The sequence below is a fragment of the Onychostruthus taczanowskii genome, unplaced genomic scaffold (genome assembly GCF_017590055.1).
Source record: "Onychostruthus taczanowskii isolate IOZ18803 unplaced genomic scaffold, ASM1759005v1 scaffold2, whole genome shotgun sequence".
Taxonomy (NCBI): domain Eukaryota; kingdom Metazoa; phylum Chordata; class Aves; order Passeriformes; family Passeridae; genus Onychostruthus; species Onychostruthus taczanowskii.
Genome location: NW_024499239.1, coordinates 7,652,674 through 7,671,780, shown reverse-complemented (window position 1 = coordinate 7,671,780; position 19,107 = coordinate 7,652,674). Strand labels below are relative to the sequence as shown.

Genomic DNA, 19,107 nt, shown 5'->3' with positions numbered 1-19,107 from the left:
TTAGACTGCATTAATTTATCATTACAATGATTATATATATATATTTTGTGTGCATAATACATGTTTCCAAGCACAATAAGCACATAATTCCATACTAATTTCCAATATCCTTTCTTTAATATTATATTTACCTTCAAAATAAAGCAATAAATACAGAATTTTTATTCCCCTGGTAGAACACTTATTAAATCTACAGTTATGCACTCTTAATAAAAAAAAAATTTAAACAAAAATTTTTAACAAAACATTTAACAAAAATTTTACTGATTGTCCAAAGCTACACTGTAACCCACCTTCAGCTTGAATTCCAGTTGTGGCATGACAGACAGCAGTAAGTGAGGATCTATGGCAAAAAGCTCTTGTATCAAATCAAACACATGTTCTGATAAGTCACTTACTGAAGACTTTCCCAGTACCAGAACCTGGTTAAAAAACTAAAATACAAACAATATTATGTAGTATATTTTCCTTCATTAATGCAGACATTATTTTAAAAAATTCTTTTAATACAGTATCATTAATGGTTTTATACTAATGGAAGGCATTCAAAGCACAATTTCTTCATTACATCAAAGCATTTCACCCTTACAATTTTGGTTCAAGCAAATTACAAACATCCTTCCCAGCTGAGTTTTATTAATTCTATCAAGATAATTTCAAATCTCAGTAACTATCAAATTGTCATGTATTAAACTATCTCCCAAGCAAAATTTACAAGTAATAAAAGAATCGTTAACTTAAAATGCACATTCATCCAGCAGAACATTGACCAAAAAAATTAGTAGTTTTAAAAAATTTTCTTATACTTGAAACTCAATCCAACTGAAGATCACCAAATAGTGAAAAGAAAGGTTCACTGCTTCAAATCCATTTTAAAGAATGCCAGATGTCTTTATGTTATGTCTTGCAATATTTGATGGCTAATGTATCAAGGTCATTAGTGATCTAATAGAAACAAAGCAAAGCAGTCTAAATTATCAATTATTTATTTTTGAATTTACATAAAGTATATTAAAATTTAATATTTCCTATTAGATACTGTGAGTTAATATTATTTATGCAGTGCAAATGCAATAGCAAAAAAAGCTATTACACACTTGAAAAAGAAAGTAAGGAGAATAGTATTAAATTTACTCAAAGGTTACTTAATGAACTATCCTGTTTCCACATATGACTAATTACAAGCTTAAAAAAGCAGTGGAATGTGGTAACTGTTAGCCAGACTCCTTGAGCTTTTAAATACTTACTGATTAATCTTTTATCAATCTGCCTAATTCCCTTTTAAACTACTCTGAATTTTATTAATTCTATTGGCTTCAGCACCAAGGAAAGGCAACAGAATGGATCAGAACACATTCATCAAAGACTGCAGGAGCTGTATTAATATGCAGAATATACAGCACTCACATTCAACAAGAAGGAATTTTAATTTGAAGGAAGCCTTGCAAAAAGCATAGTTCTTTTACTCTTTATGACTACAAGTCACAGCAAGTTTAGGAGAGGAAAAAAAATCAAGCCAAGAGCCAGTAGCTTGAAATGCTTCATCCTAAAGCTTGGTACGAAATAAGGCTGCCTGGTTGCTGGACATATGAACTATTAATGATTCCTTTTGTTGTAACAAGATTTTTGGTGGTCACCTATTTTCACACCCTAGATTTAGGCTTAACATTAGACTGAGATAGATAAAAATTAATTTCTTCTTTGCTTATTTGAAATATTCCACATGCTTAACAACCAAGCCAACAATATCCTATTTGGAAAAAATTGTAGTAGCTTCTATAAACAACATTTAAAAGAATAAAAACACCATCAAATATGCAATAAGTCAAGACAGTAACAAGAACACATTACTTGCATGTAAGATGGATTAATTAATTTACATACATTGGCAATACACGGTTCAATGGTCTGGACGGTCCTTTTCAACAGGACTTTTGCAAGATCAAACGCTTGTTTGTTAAGGTTCTGAAATGAAGAAAATATAATAAAATTTTATAGTTTTCACACACAATATTGAAGAAACATTATCATACCTCCATACTCTGAAAATTAACGTGCACCAAATCTGGCACTGAAAAATGAATGAATTTAAATTAATATTTAAATGTGGTTTTGTTTGCCCCTCATATTAAAGATACCCTCTGTAGCAAGCTCAGCCTTGTCTGGAGAGTAAAACTGCGCACTGACTTCTCCACAGACTGCATCATATGCTCTGAGACAGCCCACAATGGGACTACAGAAAGCACCTACACTTGGGCAGAGTCAGCAGTTAACCTTCCAAGTAAGCATTTGATTCTAACGTGACAAATCTGAACATTGTTTATATTGCTCTTAAGCAAGAAAAAGAATGTAATTGTATATCTGAAAAATCTGACTGTCCAAGTCTCTACAAATCCCATACGCAGTATCTCATATCATCTAAGGATTAATGCAGCTTGGATGGGAAAAAATAACAGACATGGATGAGCTGATTGCCCTGAAAACTACAAATCACTGCAGACAAAATGCAGGTAAAGCCTAGGGATGACTGATTCTTGGAAATACGGTATTTGGCAAATCTACACTGAGAACAACTCCCTCATGTTTTTTTAACTAATGAGATGACAAAGACAGTTCATCAACAGAGAGTAAAGACAAACAAGGTGGCCAAAGGCTCAAACAAATATCTCCTCAGTCACCAAAGCACTAAGATGATGCCTCATTGTAGAAGACAGACATATTTGTATTAATTCTTTTCAAAAAATATCCCAATACTTTCTTCTCAAACCGACCATGATTAAAACATTTTTGACTTGTATGCAGGCATTAAACTAAAGGACTGTGAATCTCTAACTTTAAAATACATTTTCTATGAAACTTCAATACAGCTTCTTCCACACAACCAAAGCAATAACCCAAATACACACAGAAACACAGAACACAATACCAAAGAACCAAACACCAAAACGGCCTAGAAAAGTAATATATAACTTAATAATAACTTAACTTTTTAACTTTTAAAAGAAATAATCAACTATTTCAACTATTAGGAGAAAAGCAACCCTGTCTGGATAACCCATGCTGTACAACATGCAGAAGAAAATACAGATTTTTAACACATGAAAATGTTTTTAAGGAACAACTTATGTAAGACTGGGAAGAAAAATGTTCACTGAATAACACTACTTTTAAAGTTAATAAAAATAACTAGAGTATGAGGCCACAGGTCAAAATGTGACATGCTACTGCTATGGAAAACCTGTATTTACCAGATGAGTCACATTAGCACACAGAATGTACAATGTGTGTGAGAACAACGTACACCACACCATCACTTTACTAAGAACAGATGCACTAATTAATATAATCCAGATTCAGAGGTAGACTGTATATCATGTCTAATAAAAAAAAAAAAACACCTCAGACCGCATTATTCAAACCACATTATTTCAGCTTCTTTAAAAGGACAAACTTCCATGATATTTTTCTTATGTCATAGCAGAGAATGACTGGTATTTGACTGCTTTGCACAGACCTATAAGTATTGCTATTGCATGCATTCTACAAGAAAATCAACCATGTTCTTAAGGCTACAGTGCTTCTGATTTACACATGTAAAGGCAAGCAATATAATCACAGAATTTTCTTGGAGATCTGTTCATGAAAGGAGAACAGTTACAACAGTCAAACTCCCGTAGGCAGATCAGACAGAAGAACTTTCTGGTTGTTTTTTTTTTTTCTTTTTTTGAACTACCATTGTAAAGCAGTCATTTAAGTGCTGTTGTTAAAGGAAACAAAGAAAGTAACACAGACTGACACACTGACCAAATTATAATACTGAGCACTGCCTACAGGACATTTTTTGCTCAGTCATGACCAAGAACCAGTAAGAGTGGCACCAATCCTCTATGTGATAACTAAATATGCATTACAACCCAATATTTACACCAAGTTTGTATCCCTCTTTATCAGAGCCTTGCTTGAGAATTTTCTTCATTAGGCAAAACTAAGAATGTTAATGTTAAAGGATCATATTCACTTTGACTAAATCAGACAGTCACAACACAATGTTAAGCTGTACAAGGTTTTACTGGGCCTTTGTACCCTCAGAGCAATGCCCACCATTGTTAACAGCATCACCTCAGATCACCACCCTCTACTTCCATTCCTTGTATCTACTTGCCTATATTTCATTAGAAGCAATTCACAAAGAACAGTGTATTTTCACAAGGACACTTGTTACAAGAGGCTCCCTGTGTCAGCAGTTTCAGTAAGACATTATCTCATTGCTGTCAATAAAAATGATTTGATAGAACGGCATTCCTGTCTCATGATTATGACAGAAGGAATGCAAACTCATCTCAGACAATAGATACTTTTATAAGCTTGATGAGATTTCATAGGTAAATGACAATGGCCATACTAATACTGATTTAATTATGTAATCATGGATGGATGTGCCTTAATTTTTGTAATTATTTTAAATTAACAACTGAGCAAACAAATACATACTTAGTAATCAGAATGCAGTTCATCTCTTACTAATAACTGAAACTTACAGTACTCCATAACATTTTTGATAAGTACAAGTGTTTCAGCAAGGGAAGTTTCTCGGCCAGTGTAAGATATCACCAGCCTGCACCTCATTTTGCTTTATTTCACAGCTAGATGAGTTGTGTTTATTCACTTTTTAACTTTATTAAGGCATTATAGTGAAGGTACTTTAACAGCTCAACTGCAGACCCAGTGATCCCCTCTTCAAGGAACATACAATTCCTCTAGGAAGGGGAGTGTGTGTGTGTTCTGTGTCACTTTGTTCCTTAGAAGTGAATTAAATGAAGAAAGACAATGGAAGGGGTGGGAAGCACAACTAGGAAGGTGCAGCAAAGTCTGACTGGCAAGCTGGGGAGAACAGCAACGCACCATGGAAGTCTCAGGAATATCTTTCCCCTGGCCCCCTTCTTTTAAATTCAAAAATATTTAATATCTTCTCTATTTTAAAAAAACCCAACATATCCCAAAAGTGAAACAACCAACTACCTACCATCCTGAAGATATGTTTTCCTATTACATTTGCTTCAAAACACTTTATGTTTCAGTACAGAGATCCTGAGGTGGCACAGTCTCTCTGTATCAAATAATTTAGACACAGCTGATCAACAGCACCAGGTAATTCCCAAATGAATGTGAGAAAACAGAACAGTCACAATAGCTAAAGCGTATAAAGAGATAAACAACATGCAAAAGGCAGTAAGAATTACTGTCATTATAACAGTACACTATGATAATATTTTACTTGGCAGACCTTGTGTGCAGGAATGAGGTTAATCAAAATTGAGTCCAGCAGCTCCTGAGTTACTCCATCGCCTTCCATGATGATAGAACTCATCAAATCCAGCATGTGCATTTGTACCTTCTGGTTGTGGCTATTACTAGGATCATAAAGAACATTTTCAATATTAAATTCTCAGACTCTGACAAATACTAACAGTACAATCAAGAAACAACATCAAATGTTGTCCATTTGACACTCTCCACATCTCAAAACTATTTTATGTGCCTTTCTTCTCTTATAGAAATGTTCAAAAATCTAGAACAACCTAGCTCTGCTTTAAGACAATCAAAATAAAAAAGGACAGTAACAACTAATATAAAAATGCAGATAAACTAATAGGAATAAAATATACTGCTCTAACATGGACAACAAATTTTAAAACATCTACTTTCAGACACACACCCCTCTGTAATGTCAGCAGTTCACATTCATTTGCTTTCCTGGTAGCTCCTCATTTAGGGAAATAAAGAATTCTGTTCAGACATATTTATCTGTAGACTATGCAATGATTCAGTCTACCCCCAAACCTAATGATATTTTGACAGTTAATATAATGGAAATTATTCAACTTACTTGATAACTGAAAAAAGAGTCCTAAAAAGCTGAATAAAAATGTCATTGCAATCTTCCAACTCAAAGCAGATGTTGTAAGATTTGACCCAAGCTAAATTCTAAAACAAAAATTAGGATATTTAGACTAGTACAACTTCATATTAAGTATTATAAATATAATCATGCTAGCTATGGCATTTTTTTTCTATTTAAGGAAAAATAATATACAATAGATGTAAATGCTTTGGGAAAAGAGAATGGATATTTGCTTTGCATATAAAGAGCTCCTAACAGAGAGGCTTTGCAAGATATATCCAGAAAAAGCTAAATACAGAATGATCTAATTTCTTAAGTATGAAATCCAATTGACAGAACTTGTTAATATAGTAAGACTTTTTCTTTCTTCATGCTATGAAACAATACCATTTTAAACATAATGTTTTAAACATCAAATATCTTGTTTACAAATGAGATACTATTTCTAAAAGCAGTTCTTGTCAACAGTATGGTTTTGCAAAGTTTTTAATGCAAAAATCTTACATTCCTCCTCCCATCACCAATATAAGCACATTTGCATTTTAATCAGCATTTGAGATTTTCTCTCTTGATAAAAAAACCCCAATGCATGGAATTGTATGACAAAGGCTAAATTTTAATAAATACCAATTGTTTAAACATGTCCTCAACTACAGATTAACAAACGTATTAAACACAAACAGCATTATAAGTACTAAAAGAAGCAACTCACTAAACTTTAATGGTGTGATTTACAGAATAAAACAAATTTGCCAGGCATACTGCACATCAGGAGAACAACTGATTACACTTCTTAAGTTTACAAAGCTACTACCATCTACTGAAAGTTACAACTATTGTGTTACCTCTAACAAGTAAAAGTATCTGTTAAATTGAGGGCTCTTCGTGTCCTCCAAGCCTTTTAATTGTCTTGTAATAAACAAGAATATGTCCTGTCAAAAAACAAAGTTTACAAGCTTGATTCAGCAGAAAGAGAAAATACAATCCTTTAGTAGTGACATCTATCCACATTTTCAAACTCATAATGTGAGAACATCAAATTGTCTTTTTTAGGCACTGATAGAAAGCTATCACCAACACAGATACTGGCCATCTAGCATCCATGGGAATAAAACAATTTTTCTATTAGTTTTTGGGGATTTGTTTTGGGGGGGGGGGGGGGGGTGGTACTGTGTGGTTTGTTTGGATTTTTTTGGGTTGGTTTTTTTTTTGAAGGGGTGGTTTATATTTTCTTCAGTAAGAATAAGGTAGGAGAAAAGCCTTTATCTTATGAGGTATTTTTACCTTAAGTTTGTCATGGGAAGTATATGGAGCTTCAGGAGCATAGATACGAAAGATATCAGCCAAGCAACATGCTACGAGGAGGCGCACATCTTTATTGGGATTCCTGAGGAAGAATTCAGAAGCAAGGTGCAAGGCTAATGGGAGATACTGCTGCTTCTCATCTTCTGAGTCCTGGTCCATATCCATGAAGGTTTTTACCACCATCTGAAAAACACCAGAAAAAAAACCTGAGTTCTCTCTGCTTTTATTCCTTATTACTAAACAAGACTTTTTTTAAAGGATGCAGTGCTATCAATACATGTTCTGCTGCATAATCACAATTAGTACTTAAATTTTTTTGTCAGGACAAATACCAGCATAAGGGAAGTGTTAACTTGATACTTAAAAGGTTTGTTGAACTCGATATTTTAGCTTATGACACTGAAAACCATGTTGCATGTAGTTCTGCTTATTTTGGCAATCTTGACCTGAGGTATAGCACAGAAACTGCTGTGCACAGGTGAGGTTGGAGATGGCAGCTCTCTTCCTCAAAGCAATCCCATGCAATTCCACGTGAGGACTCACCTCAGTATGAACGGTGTGAGGGGCTGTAAGCCATCTGGCCTAACACATGGCTACAGTACAATGCAGCTGCTTCAGAGCTGTGCCAGGACTACAGGAGCCTAAGAAGCCACCCTTAACACTCTGCCTTTATTGAGGCACAGACGTCACAAAGTACTTCACATATGCACTATCTTTCTATCTAGTTTAAACGAACTAGATACTGGATAATTTAATCCTTCATGTAAAATAAGTCTTAACACAGCAGATCTCTCTTTCTGCATATTTAGAGCTGCATCTTTAGCCTTATTAACATAATGTAATAAATTAACCACATGGTTTCCTTGTTTCTTCCAGCACAGCTAAGAACTACTAATTCCTATGAAATGCCACCAAATTAGTTTCTTTTTATTATACAACCCCATTTAATTGAAACTTCTCAACATAATGATTTCGCAAAACTGAAAGTAAGAATTTCATCTGAAGAAATAAAAAGTTGCAGATTTAACTTTTAGAATAGTGTTTGTTAAAAGATGAGAATGACTTCTAGGATGTCAGCACAGAATGGGTGGACATGCCAGAGACTCTTAGAATGACCTTAGTGAAATCAGTCTTTGTGTTCCATTCCTCCATGTCACTTGAGCATCCTTAGAGTTTTAACTGTGAAGGACAGCCACACTGTATACCAACAGGATTTGGTATGCCCACTACAGACACAGCATACACAGCGCAGACAATGAAAAGATACCAGAGAGAACAAAGAATGATAAATATTGAGGGTCAAAATTCACCTCTAAAATAATAATAGTAAAACACAAAAGAAGACTGAGCTCACACAACTAATAAATACATCTTTTACTCTAACTAGAATTTTTTGTTATGGTGTAATTCAAATGATTCTAGGGTTGCTTCTCCATTATTAAGCACAGCCATGCTTCCAATATGAAAGCGCTGTGCTTCAGCTTTCTTTCCTTCCTGAGTTTTGAAATACAGTTTTAAATTCAGATCTTATAAATTAAATGTTTGACAGCAACTTCTCCTACAGTACATTACTTTAAAATCCTCCTCCATTCCCAGAAATGCACAAGTATAACCTAATTTGCCACAAAGACAAAAAAGAGGAGACGAGAGAAGAGAAAAACCCGACACAACAATAAAGAGAAAAAAAGAGAACTTTACATCTACAGCCCAGAAAAACACAAATTGTACCTTATTGGTCTCTCTCCTTAAAAATATTCTTAAGCTATGTTTTAAAGCCCTAGCTGAAAGCACAAAGACACTCTTCTACTGACAACTCAGGTCTGCTTGTTACAGGGCCATTTGTTGCTGTGTCCTGGGGTGCATCAGGCACAGCATCACCAGCTGGTCAAGGGAGGGGACTGTCCTGCTCTGCACTGGGGTAGCCTCCCCTAGAGTCCTGGATATAGCCAAAAATTGACGAAATTGAAAACCTAAAATAAACTCTATAGAGTCAAAAGGCTAAAGTCCAAATAATTTCATGTTTTGAATGTCCAAACTGGAAACCACTCATTATCACACTAAGACAGTTTTTTTTCTCCAAAAATGTGATTGAACTGTAACAGGAACTCACTACGTTTTCAGACTGCAGTAGTACTGTCTAACTGATGTCTGGCTATACAGTTGAAATCATCTTGAACACTAATATTCATTAATATAAAAAGCATACAGACTTAGCAGCTTTCACAACAAAAAATCTGTTACTGTACTCTGTGCACAAAGCAAGAGACAGAAAAATATTCTTTAATAATAATAATGTAACATCATCCATTCCTTTCCAAACAATTAAGCAGTCAATTTAAATACTAATTCTAGCAAATGTAAACAGAATACAGCTATGCACATTTATGATTAAATTCATTCTGCATCACTTTGGATTGAATGCATCTCCATTAATTTGTCAGATACTGGTACTTTAGTTAGTTTGAGAAAATAAAGTATTACAACTATTCTAGAAATTGACATTATTGCCACTTTTACCACAGTACCCTGAAATTCTAATTATCAGAGCAAAATTTTACTCTCCCAGGCTCTGCAAACCAGTAAGTGAAATGACAGGATTATAACATTGAAGCAATGCAAATGTCTTCGTTCAAACTAGCGAGAGCAGCTAAATGAAGACTGCTCAAGTCACTCTCAGCATATTAGGAACATACTGAAACCTGGAAAGTTAAAGCTTTCAGGAAGGCATTCATCTGATTTTATCAATCATGCAGCAAGCAAGCCTGTCTAGGTTATCCCTTCACCCACTGGAGAGAAATACACAGACCCTGAGTTTAAGCACAGATGTCTATGATGACATCTACAGATGCTGGCTCAGTTTTGCCCTGGAACTCTGCACCAACCATGACAGCAGCTCAGTGTGACTAGAGGCCTGAAAGAGGCGAGATGAACAATACCTGCAGCTTCTTGTGAGACTGTCAGCCTTTCAACTGCACTGAAACACACACGCGAGGTTGCCAAAGGGCTGTTCACACTCTGCCCACATCTCACATGCAGCTTACATGTGGCCTGCTTCCAAAGACAAAATCAGCATGGTAGCTTGCCCTGATGTGACTCAGCTGCTGCTCTTGTGCAAGAGCTATGCCTCAGACAGGAATATTAACTTTTGCTGCTCTGATCTGTAGGATTCAGGAAAATGGTTTGTTGGATCAGGAAGCCCTTCTACTGCTGAAACATACTGATGATTCCAGCAATACAGGGGAGAGAGATATATAAACACCAAGAGAGGACAGGGTAATCAGTATAGACACTGAAAAGACTCAAACCAGCAGTTGCAGAGAGGAAGAAGGAGGCAGATCTAGAAAAGCCTTGCTGCATTTGGCAGGACCAGCATAAACCTCCAAGCCAGTCACAGCAGGGGGAAGGCGTGTACATGCTGCATTTGTTTTACTGTTCTTACACCAGCTTATTCACAGGGCTCCAAAGCAGCAACGTTTAACAACCCTTGCCTTGTAAAAAGACCAAGGAAAAATACTCAGTATTTAAAAAGTCCCTTTGCAATCACTGAAAGAAGAAATTCAACACTTGAGAGAATTTGATACCGTTTGTTGTAACTGGGATGATACTGTAGATTAACTTTAGTACTAGGATTAAATACAAAAGATATCCGAAAGTAAAACTTAACCAAATGGATGCGAATCCAGATGACACTTCAAGAGCTAGGACAATTCAAGGAGAGATGCCAAGAAAAGGCTGAAATCACAGCAGACCCAAATAATGCAATTGTCATCAGAGCGTTTATACATCTTTCCTCACACAATTTAAGCAGTACTATAGGTGATTCTTGCCATTAACTATTAAGAATAAATTATATTTTTATCTCAGATCTCACAGTAAAACATAGCAAAATGTTTCACAGACATGTGTCTCTGAAAAAAACCCAAAACTTCTAGCAGTGCAGATTTAGGATGAGAAGTGTTCATCAGCCCCAGATACAGTTCTGTCAGCCAGAAGCACCAAACAAACGTGGAAAAAAGAGACGTTAAAGTGTGAAGAAAAAGAGAAGAAAAATACTCAAACTGGGAGGACCAGATGACAGTTATTTCAAAATCTTTAAATTGCTGACAAATAAAATCACAAACGTAGTACCACACGTTTTGTTGGCTTTTCTTTAAACAACAAAGTATATACACACATCCCACCACCACCCTAAGCTAACGACTGTATAAGGGAGACACCAACTAAGCAGAAAGCACCAAATATTGATGTAGAAATCAAGAAAGGACATCTTGCCAATACATCCAACAGGCTGACATCAACAGAATTTTATAATACAAACCAAATCTGGAACAGGTAAATAAACCCAGAAGTTGAGAAAACAGGGTAACACATAAAAAGCAAATTACTTTGCTTTTTATCATCTCCAAACAGCTCATGCCTTTAATAAAGATAATCAACGCTTTACACAAGACTTAGTTTGAGTGTCAGGAACAGTGTCACAATGAGCCACAAGGAAATTGAGAAGCTTGAAAGAGATGAAAATGTGGCTTATATTGTCTCCTTAGCCTCTTCCTAAAGTGATAAACTGAAAGAACCCTCTGGAACTGAATGTATTGATTGGTGGAGAATGGTGTTATAACTGACCCTATTACCATACAAAACTGTGGTATGAGAAGTAGGAATTGATGGTGAAGACACAGTTACAGAATGGTAATAGAGGACAGGATACTCTATGAGAACAACAGAAACACCAAAAAATCACCATTGGTAAATTGTCATATGCTTAGTGGTTAAATTCAAGACCTTATTAAGCTGCTTCATCTGCTGTAAACATAGAAGAGAAGAAAGATGGACATTTAGTAAGCAATTGTAAAGAATGTATAAGCCAACAGCAGGCCATGTACAGGAAAACAATGAAAATGCAATTGCAGCATACAACAAAAGAAGAAAAGGAACTCATGAAATGCTAAAAACAGTAAGTGCTGATTGGAAACACATTACTTAGTCCTGATTATCCTCACTAATTAAAATAAAAATTTAAAATGACATAGGCACAGAATGTATTTGCCAAAGGAGTCTCAAATGCCTTTTCTTGTAAGGAGACATTTACCAGACTGTGCTAATTAAATACAACAGCTGAAAACCTGTCTTTGGGGCAGTACTGTTTAGTATCTTTATCAATGATCCGGACTAAGGGATTGAGTGCACCCTCAGAAAATTCACAGATGACACCAAGCTGGTTGGGAGTGTTGATCTTCTGGAGGACATGGAGGACAGGAGAAAATGGTGGGCCAAAGCCAACACTATGAGGTTCAAGAAGGCTCCGCTGCCAGGTCCTGCACTTGGGTCACACCAAGCCCAGGCAGTGCTACAGGCTGGGACAGAGTGCTTGGAAAGCTGCTCAGCAAGGAAGGACCTGGGAGAGCTGGTTCACAGGTGGCTGAAGGTGAGCCAGTGTGTGCTTGACACCATCAGCAACAGTGTGGCCAGCAGGACCAGGGCAGTGACTGTCCTGCTATATTCGGCACTGGTGAGGCCACACCTTGAATCCTGTTTCCCTTGAATTCTGGGCCCCTTAGTTCAGGGAAGAATTCGAAGTGCTGGATCAAGTCCAGAGAAGGGCAATGCCCCATATTCACTACAAATTCTTTAATCTATACTCTCTGACATTTAACTGGCTTTGGATAACCTGAAGGGAAAAAAGAAAATGAAAAGCTGGACAAAAGATGATATAAAGCATATACACTCTGAGGGGCCAAGACTATATGCTTTCTTCTTTATATATCCTGCTCACAATCTGAAGCCAATGAACAGGGTTTCCAGATGTGATGACAAATGTATCATATGAGATGCAAAGTTGATGCAGCAACAGCTGGTAGCCACAGCAATACCCCCTGACTGGGCAAACAGTTTAACTGGCTATTCCTCCCCTGGGGACCGACCTACACCAGGCTTTTCTTTGACGTTCCAGCCAACTGACCAATCACAAGCAAAGAAGTCACAAATTGCTAATGTCCCACTATTTTCTCATTGGTGAAACAGCAGCTTCTGTATTATTTTACTTACATCAAGCAAGTCAGACTGTTTTCCAAGAACCTAGCTATTAAATTGATCTGACATGTGAAAAAGCAGAAAGCCTGATTATTGCCTGTAATATAAACAGTATAGGGAGCAGACAGTTCATGGATTACTTGAAGTAATTTCCTTGATACACGTTTTTAAGTAACTACTAAATGAATTCAAATATCACATAAACAGGACAAGAATTGTTACCAAACTGGGAGAGGGAAAACTGTAAAATTTTACCAAACTGTAAAATTACCCACATATCTTGGTAATCAACACACAGTAGAATTCCAGTTCTGTTGTAAAGCTGTAAGATTCCTCATACTAACATAAATGGAACAGAAGGGGGGAACAACACAAATATAATGAGAAAAATCAGATGCCTTAATTTAAAACACTTTTCATGGCACAAATAACAACATGCTTTTTAAACTGTGCTTCAATTTTTTGCTCTGCAAAAATCAGTCATGTATTGATAATCAGATTGACATCTTGGTTACAGCAACTCAGATGAACTGCTGCAAGGAAAAGTTCCAAGAAAGTATGCTTCCCAAGACTGCAGTGGTGCAAAAGGAAGTAAAACTCTGTCCTTCCTTCCCAGCAGAAGATAATCCTAATGCTGTTACCACTGCACGTAATAAATCTTGTACTCTTTGACCATGAACAAGCCCATGGGAAAAATGAGATTAATGATGTGCAAAGAAAATACTATATGCCTTTTCTTATCATCACAACCTTGTCAAAATATATTTTGATCAGAACTGAGTATTTTAGAAAATATCACTGATTTTGGATTTTTACTGAAGTAGAATTTGGAAGATTCAAAACCATTTTTGCACACTATTATATGCATTTTTGTTCACTATTATATGCAACAGTAATGTGCTTTTTCCTCCAAGTAAAAGCACTTTAAATCCAAGTCAAGTTTCTTTTTTTGGTGTTTAATCAGGTACCGCTATGTTTTGTATAAGAACAACCTGTAAGTTCATTTACATTCACACTACTGCAACAATATGGAATCTTTATAATCTGTCATTTCTTTTGAAATGACTATTTGAGTGCAACCAAAATCAACATGCAACCAAAATCATAGCTATCTGGAGACAGGTTTGAACTTCGTACTGCAAAGACTACTGTTTGGCAAACAGGTCTGAATTTCCATCTGGTTTTGGCTTCATGTGACATGGAGATCCCGTTTAACCACTTGCAGCCACCATCTCCTTCTCCCTTTCCTATTACTCATCCTGCCCTGCTTCTGGCCATGCAGTGCCAGTGCATTTGTTGAACAACTCCACAATAAATTTCATTTACTGATGTATCCAAAAAGCATCTTGGGTAAAGGCCCAGATAGTTTTCTGACAGGCACAGTTAGATTCTAGACAGATCTGACACATTCCAGAACCATCAGCAAGAAGGCAGTTAGACTTCAATGGCCAAGACCAGGAAGAACTCAAGCCTTTCCAATGCATATAAACTCTTAAGAAACAACCTAACAGAGGCATAAATTCTTAACCTTACTAGTGGCGAGCTCAGGAAGCCAGAAATGGGCAGCTACAGATAGCCAAATCCTACTAGTTCCCCCAAAAATTTATCTTTACTTCTATTTAGTAAAAACTGGCGTAAGATGTGATCACCGATCATTTTATATTCAAGGTCTCAGAAATGTGTTGCTACAGTAATTTTCAGAACTTGTATCCAAGGTATCAATGAACTTCTTCATTTTAATTTAGTAAAATTAAATTACATTGGGGTTTCATCACGACTTGAGACAGCAGAGGTTTCCGATTTACTTTTTCAGCCACCACTTTCCTTGCCTTCCAGGTTCTTATTAATCTCATCATATCCTCATCTCATACCTTTGGAGGCAAAGGTTCCCTACAACTTCAGTATTGCAGAGAATGCATTCCCACAGTATGCAAACGAGCATACGCATCTGATTGATAGAAGGGAAGTGTAAGACACTATTCACTGTCCGGCTCCTTACCCAGCACTAAAATCTGTAAGGTTTTCCAACAGAAGCTCACAAGATTTCATTGAGCATTCATTTCAGTCACAAGATTTCATTGAGCAGCCTCAACTGATGCATCACAATTCCCTTACTTAGTCTTTACAACTTCATGAAGTCATAGTTTTATTTTCTCTCATTATTCCTCACCATGCTTTAATCAACATTAAGCCTAAAAGCTCCCACTGGATCAATTCCACTCAAATTCTCTCATTTAATACACATTCTCCTTGGCTGTGATGAACAAAATCAATTCACCTCTTCACATTTCCCAAACTGCTAAAAGTGTGCAAAGTACTACCTGACATTAGGTCACTGTATGGTTTGTCACCAAGAAAAATTATTTCTTGGTACTTTTTATTTACAAGCAGCTTTGGATACATGACAATACTTGGCTACTCAATCCAAGACCTTTTAAAGTCATTTTAATGTAAGAAACATTGAGAAATATTAGTTTGGCTGTATCATATTGCTAAAGTATTTTGTTATCCCAGTTTTAAGTAAGAAACATTGAGAAATATTAGTTTGGCTGTATCATATTGCAATCCCTAAAGTATTTTGTTATCCCAGTTTTATATTGATTCACACAATTTTTCTGAGACACAAACTATGGTCACAGTCAAATCACACATTTTAACAATGCATGTATATTCTTCTCAAATAGTGAAAAGAGTGCTCATATTTATCAGCACATTATGTTTTCATACTCACACTACTCCCCATCTCTTACATATCTATCACTTAAATGTGGTGTCACAGCATCAATTTTTTTTTTTTTAGGTGATTCAGTCCTCAGCAGTACCTAGTCTTTATTACTGGAAAGATTTGTAATGGTATTCTTTGCAATTTTCCTGCCAAAGACTAATAATTGTTTAAATATCCTAAGAAGATCCTAAAGTCACCTAAATTCTCAGAAACTTTGCTTCCACATACATCGATACATAACGAAAGGGTTTTGCAGAGGGACTAAAAAGAGACTGTTTTTTAAATGTTCTAATGATAATTTAAGACATCATCAGTTCAAAGCATCTCCTTAAGAAGACCTCCTCCCCTAGCTATAATGGCAAGTGTTATATATGGCTGGGGCAAAACCAAAAAATTCTTCAAACCTTATTCCCCACGGTGAAGGAGTTTCTATTTCCATATGAAGTTTCACAAATACTTTGCTAATAGCCTCCAGATGTGAGAGAGAGGATTCTTCATAACCAGCTCAATGCTGTGTGCTAATTCATTTCCTCTTCCAAAGAGAAGGTGGTGCTAGACAAAACAACGGCATTTGCATTTCTACTGTGAATTGACTGTAAGGATTCACTTTGAAGTGGTTATTTAAGATCAATTCTTACAACCCAATCATGTGTTAGGGTTTCACATTAAACACATAGAGAGCTATGCTGCCAGCAATACTGATGCTGTAAAGACTCTATCCATATCTATTTCTACACTATGGTACAAGTGCATCCCATGATACATCCTACACTCTCCTGACTGTCAACCAGAAGCAGGATATATATAAAGAGCTTTTTCCTCCTTGTGTTTTGCAGTAGGTTGCTCCTGGCCGAGTGCCAGACACCCACCAAAGCCTCTCTATCACTGCCCTCCACAGGACAGGGGAGAGAAAATATGACAAAGGGTTCATGAGTTGAGATATGGACAGAGAGAGGTCACTCACCCAATACTGTCAGAGGCAAAACAGGCTCAAATTAAAAACACTGCATTTATTAATAAAATCAGAGCAAGACAATGAGAAGCAAAATGTTACAACCACATTCGTTTCTATCCATCCCTCTACCTCCTCCCCCAGCAGCAGAGAGAGACAGGGAATGGGGATTACGGTCAGTTTGTCACATGTTGCTAGTCCCATTACTCAGGAGAGGAGTTCAACCGCTCCAAAGTGGGGTCTTTCCCACGGGAGACAGTTCTCCAAGAACTCCTCCAACAGGAGTCCATCTCACAGGAAAACAGCTCTCCACAAACTGCTCCAAAACAAGTCACTCTTCCACAGGGTGCAGTCCTTCAAGGACAGGTTGATCCAGCAAGGGTCCCCAAGGCCTCACAAGTCCTGCCAACAAACCTGATCTAGCATGGGCTCCTTTCTCCATGGCTCTGCAGATCTCTCCCAGGACCCTGCTCCAGACAGGTCTCCCACGGGATCACAGCTTCATCTCAGGCTTCCACCTGCTGCAGGGTGGGACCCCTCCACAGGCTGCAGGTGGATCGCAGCATCCCCATGGTCCTCCGCAGGCTGCAGGGCCACAGCTGCTTCACCATGGTCTTTAACACAGGCTGCAGGAAAATCTCTGCACCTCCGTGGTCCTCCATGGGCTTCAGGTCACAGCTGTTTCACCATGGTCTGCACCATAAGCTGCAGGGGAATCCCAGCTCCAGGGCCTGGAACACCTTCTCTGCCACCTTCTTCACTAACCTGGGTGTCTGCAGAATTGTTCCTCTCACATATTCCCTCTCTTTCTCTGGCTTCCATCAATGCAAATAACCACCTTTTTATTAAATCTGTTACCACAGAGGCATTACCACCATTTCTATTTGGCCCAGCCTTGGCCAGCAGCACTTCCATCTTTGGAGCCATCAGGGATTGTCTCTGCCAGATAGGGAGAAAGCTTCTGGCAGCTTCTCACAGAAACCACCCCTATAGCTCGCCCCCACTACGAAAGGTTGGCCATGCAAACCCAATACATGTTTCAACACAAGCAATACATGAGACAAAAAAAAAAAAAAAAATTCTTCCAAGAAAAGTGTTTCTTTCAGCAATCTTGTAAACTGTGGTGACCTGAGCATCTCCCAAAGCAGAAAATTATGCGAACTATATGTACGTTGATCTTTAACTGATTGCACAGTTTATTTATTTTAAAAGGAAAAAGTGACAGTAAGAGAAGAAATAAATTAGAATTTCTTTCATGCAACTGGTTGATTGATCAGCAATTGCACATAATGCCATCATACACAGTATCAGAACAATGGTACCATGGGTCAACAAGAAAATACTCTTTAGTTATGACATGAATTTTCTGGTTTGTTTAGGAGCCACATTCCTCTGCACCTTAGAACTGAAAATCGGGAGCAAATCATGTGAGACCCTAGCATGACCCATATTTTGTGACAAAACTTCACAGAAGAATTTTGTCTTTTGTCATCTACTGGAGTCACAGTACAACACTGTCACACTAATGACAATTATATAGAATGCAGAAACTGAGAGTTTCCATTCCCAATGTGAAAGGCTGGACAAAAATTGGAATTGTAAAACAATAAAAACTTTTGATCTTTCACAATCAAAACTTATACTACAAAACAGTAACAACAAAACCAAACCCCTAACAAACCAGCACATCAAACCAGCTCCTCAGAAGGCACAGGCTGTCCTGGAGAACCTCTGTCAGCAGCTGGTGACGCGCCAGCTACAACACCTACCAAGTGAGATGCACTGCTGCAAAGAATTCTGATCAAACAAATTATCTTTCTGTTTTACCAGATAATTTTGATACCTGTTGAACACTATTACCTGTATCAGAAACACAAAATGCCTAAAGACAAAGCTTTGTCTTTAGGCAGGTACCAAGCTCAAAACTAAGGCACTACAAAATGGAATTAATGCAACATGCAAGAATTTTCTTCTTGTGTGGTTTCATTTTATTTTTAACTAGTCCCATCCAAACCAAAGTTTCTCAAAATTCTTAAAGCACAGGGAAAAACTGATGCAAAAAAATTGGACCTGAAACTTATGTAGAGTGGCTTTCTTGGCTATAAGTCTTCATTTTTCAATAAGGAGGAAGAAAATTATTTCTAATAAATGTATGGCAACTATTCTATCTGTAGAATTCATTTAGCAAGACTA

General features: G+C 37.0%; 1 protein-coding gene across 2 annotated transcripts in view; it reads right to left on the bottom strand.

Annotated features, from left to right (window-relative positions):
* PDS5A (PDS5 cohesin associated factor A) overlaps positions 1–19,107 on the bottom strand; it is a 77,974-nt gene that overhangs the window by 39,974 nt on the left and 18,893 nt on the right. For both annotated transcript variants that reach the window (XM_041402688.1, XM_041402689.1), the window contains exons 3-8: positions 7,187–7,390; positions 6,748–6,834; positions 5,888–5,985; positions 5,285–5,411; positions 1,885–1,965; positions 294–434 (exon numbers count right to left, since the gene is read on the bottom strand). In XM_041402688.1, the coding sequence (XP_041258622.1) occupies positions 294–434; positions 1,885–1,965; positions 5,285–5,411; positions 5,888–5,985; positions 6,748–6,834; positions 7,187–7,390 (738 nt within the window). The remainder of the gene's footprint in view (positions 1–293; positions 435–1,884; positions 1,966–5,284; positions 5,412–5,887; positions 5,986–6,747; positions 6,835–7,186; positions 7,391–19,107) is intronic.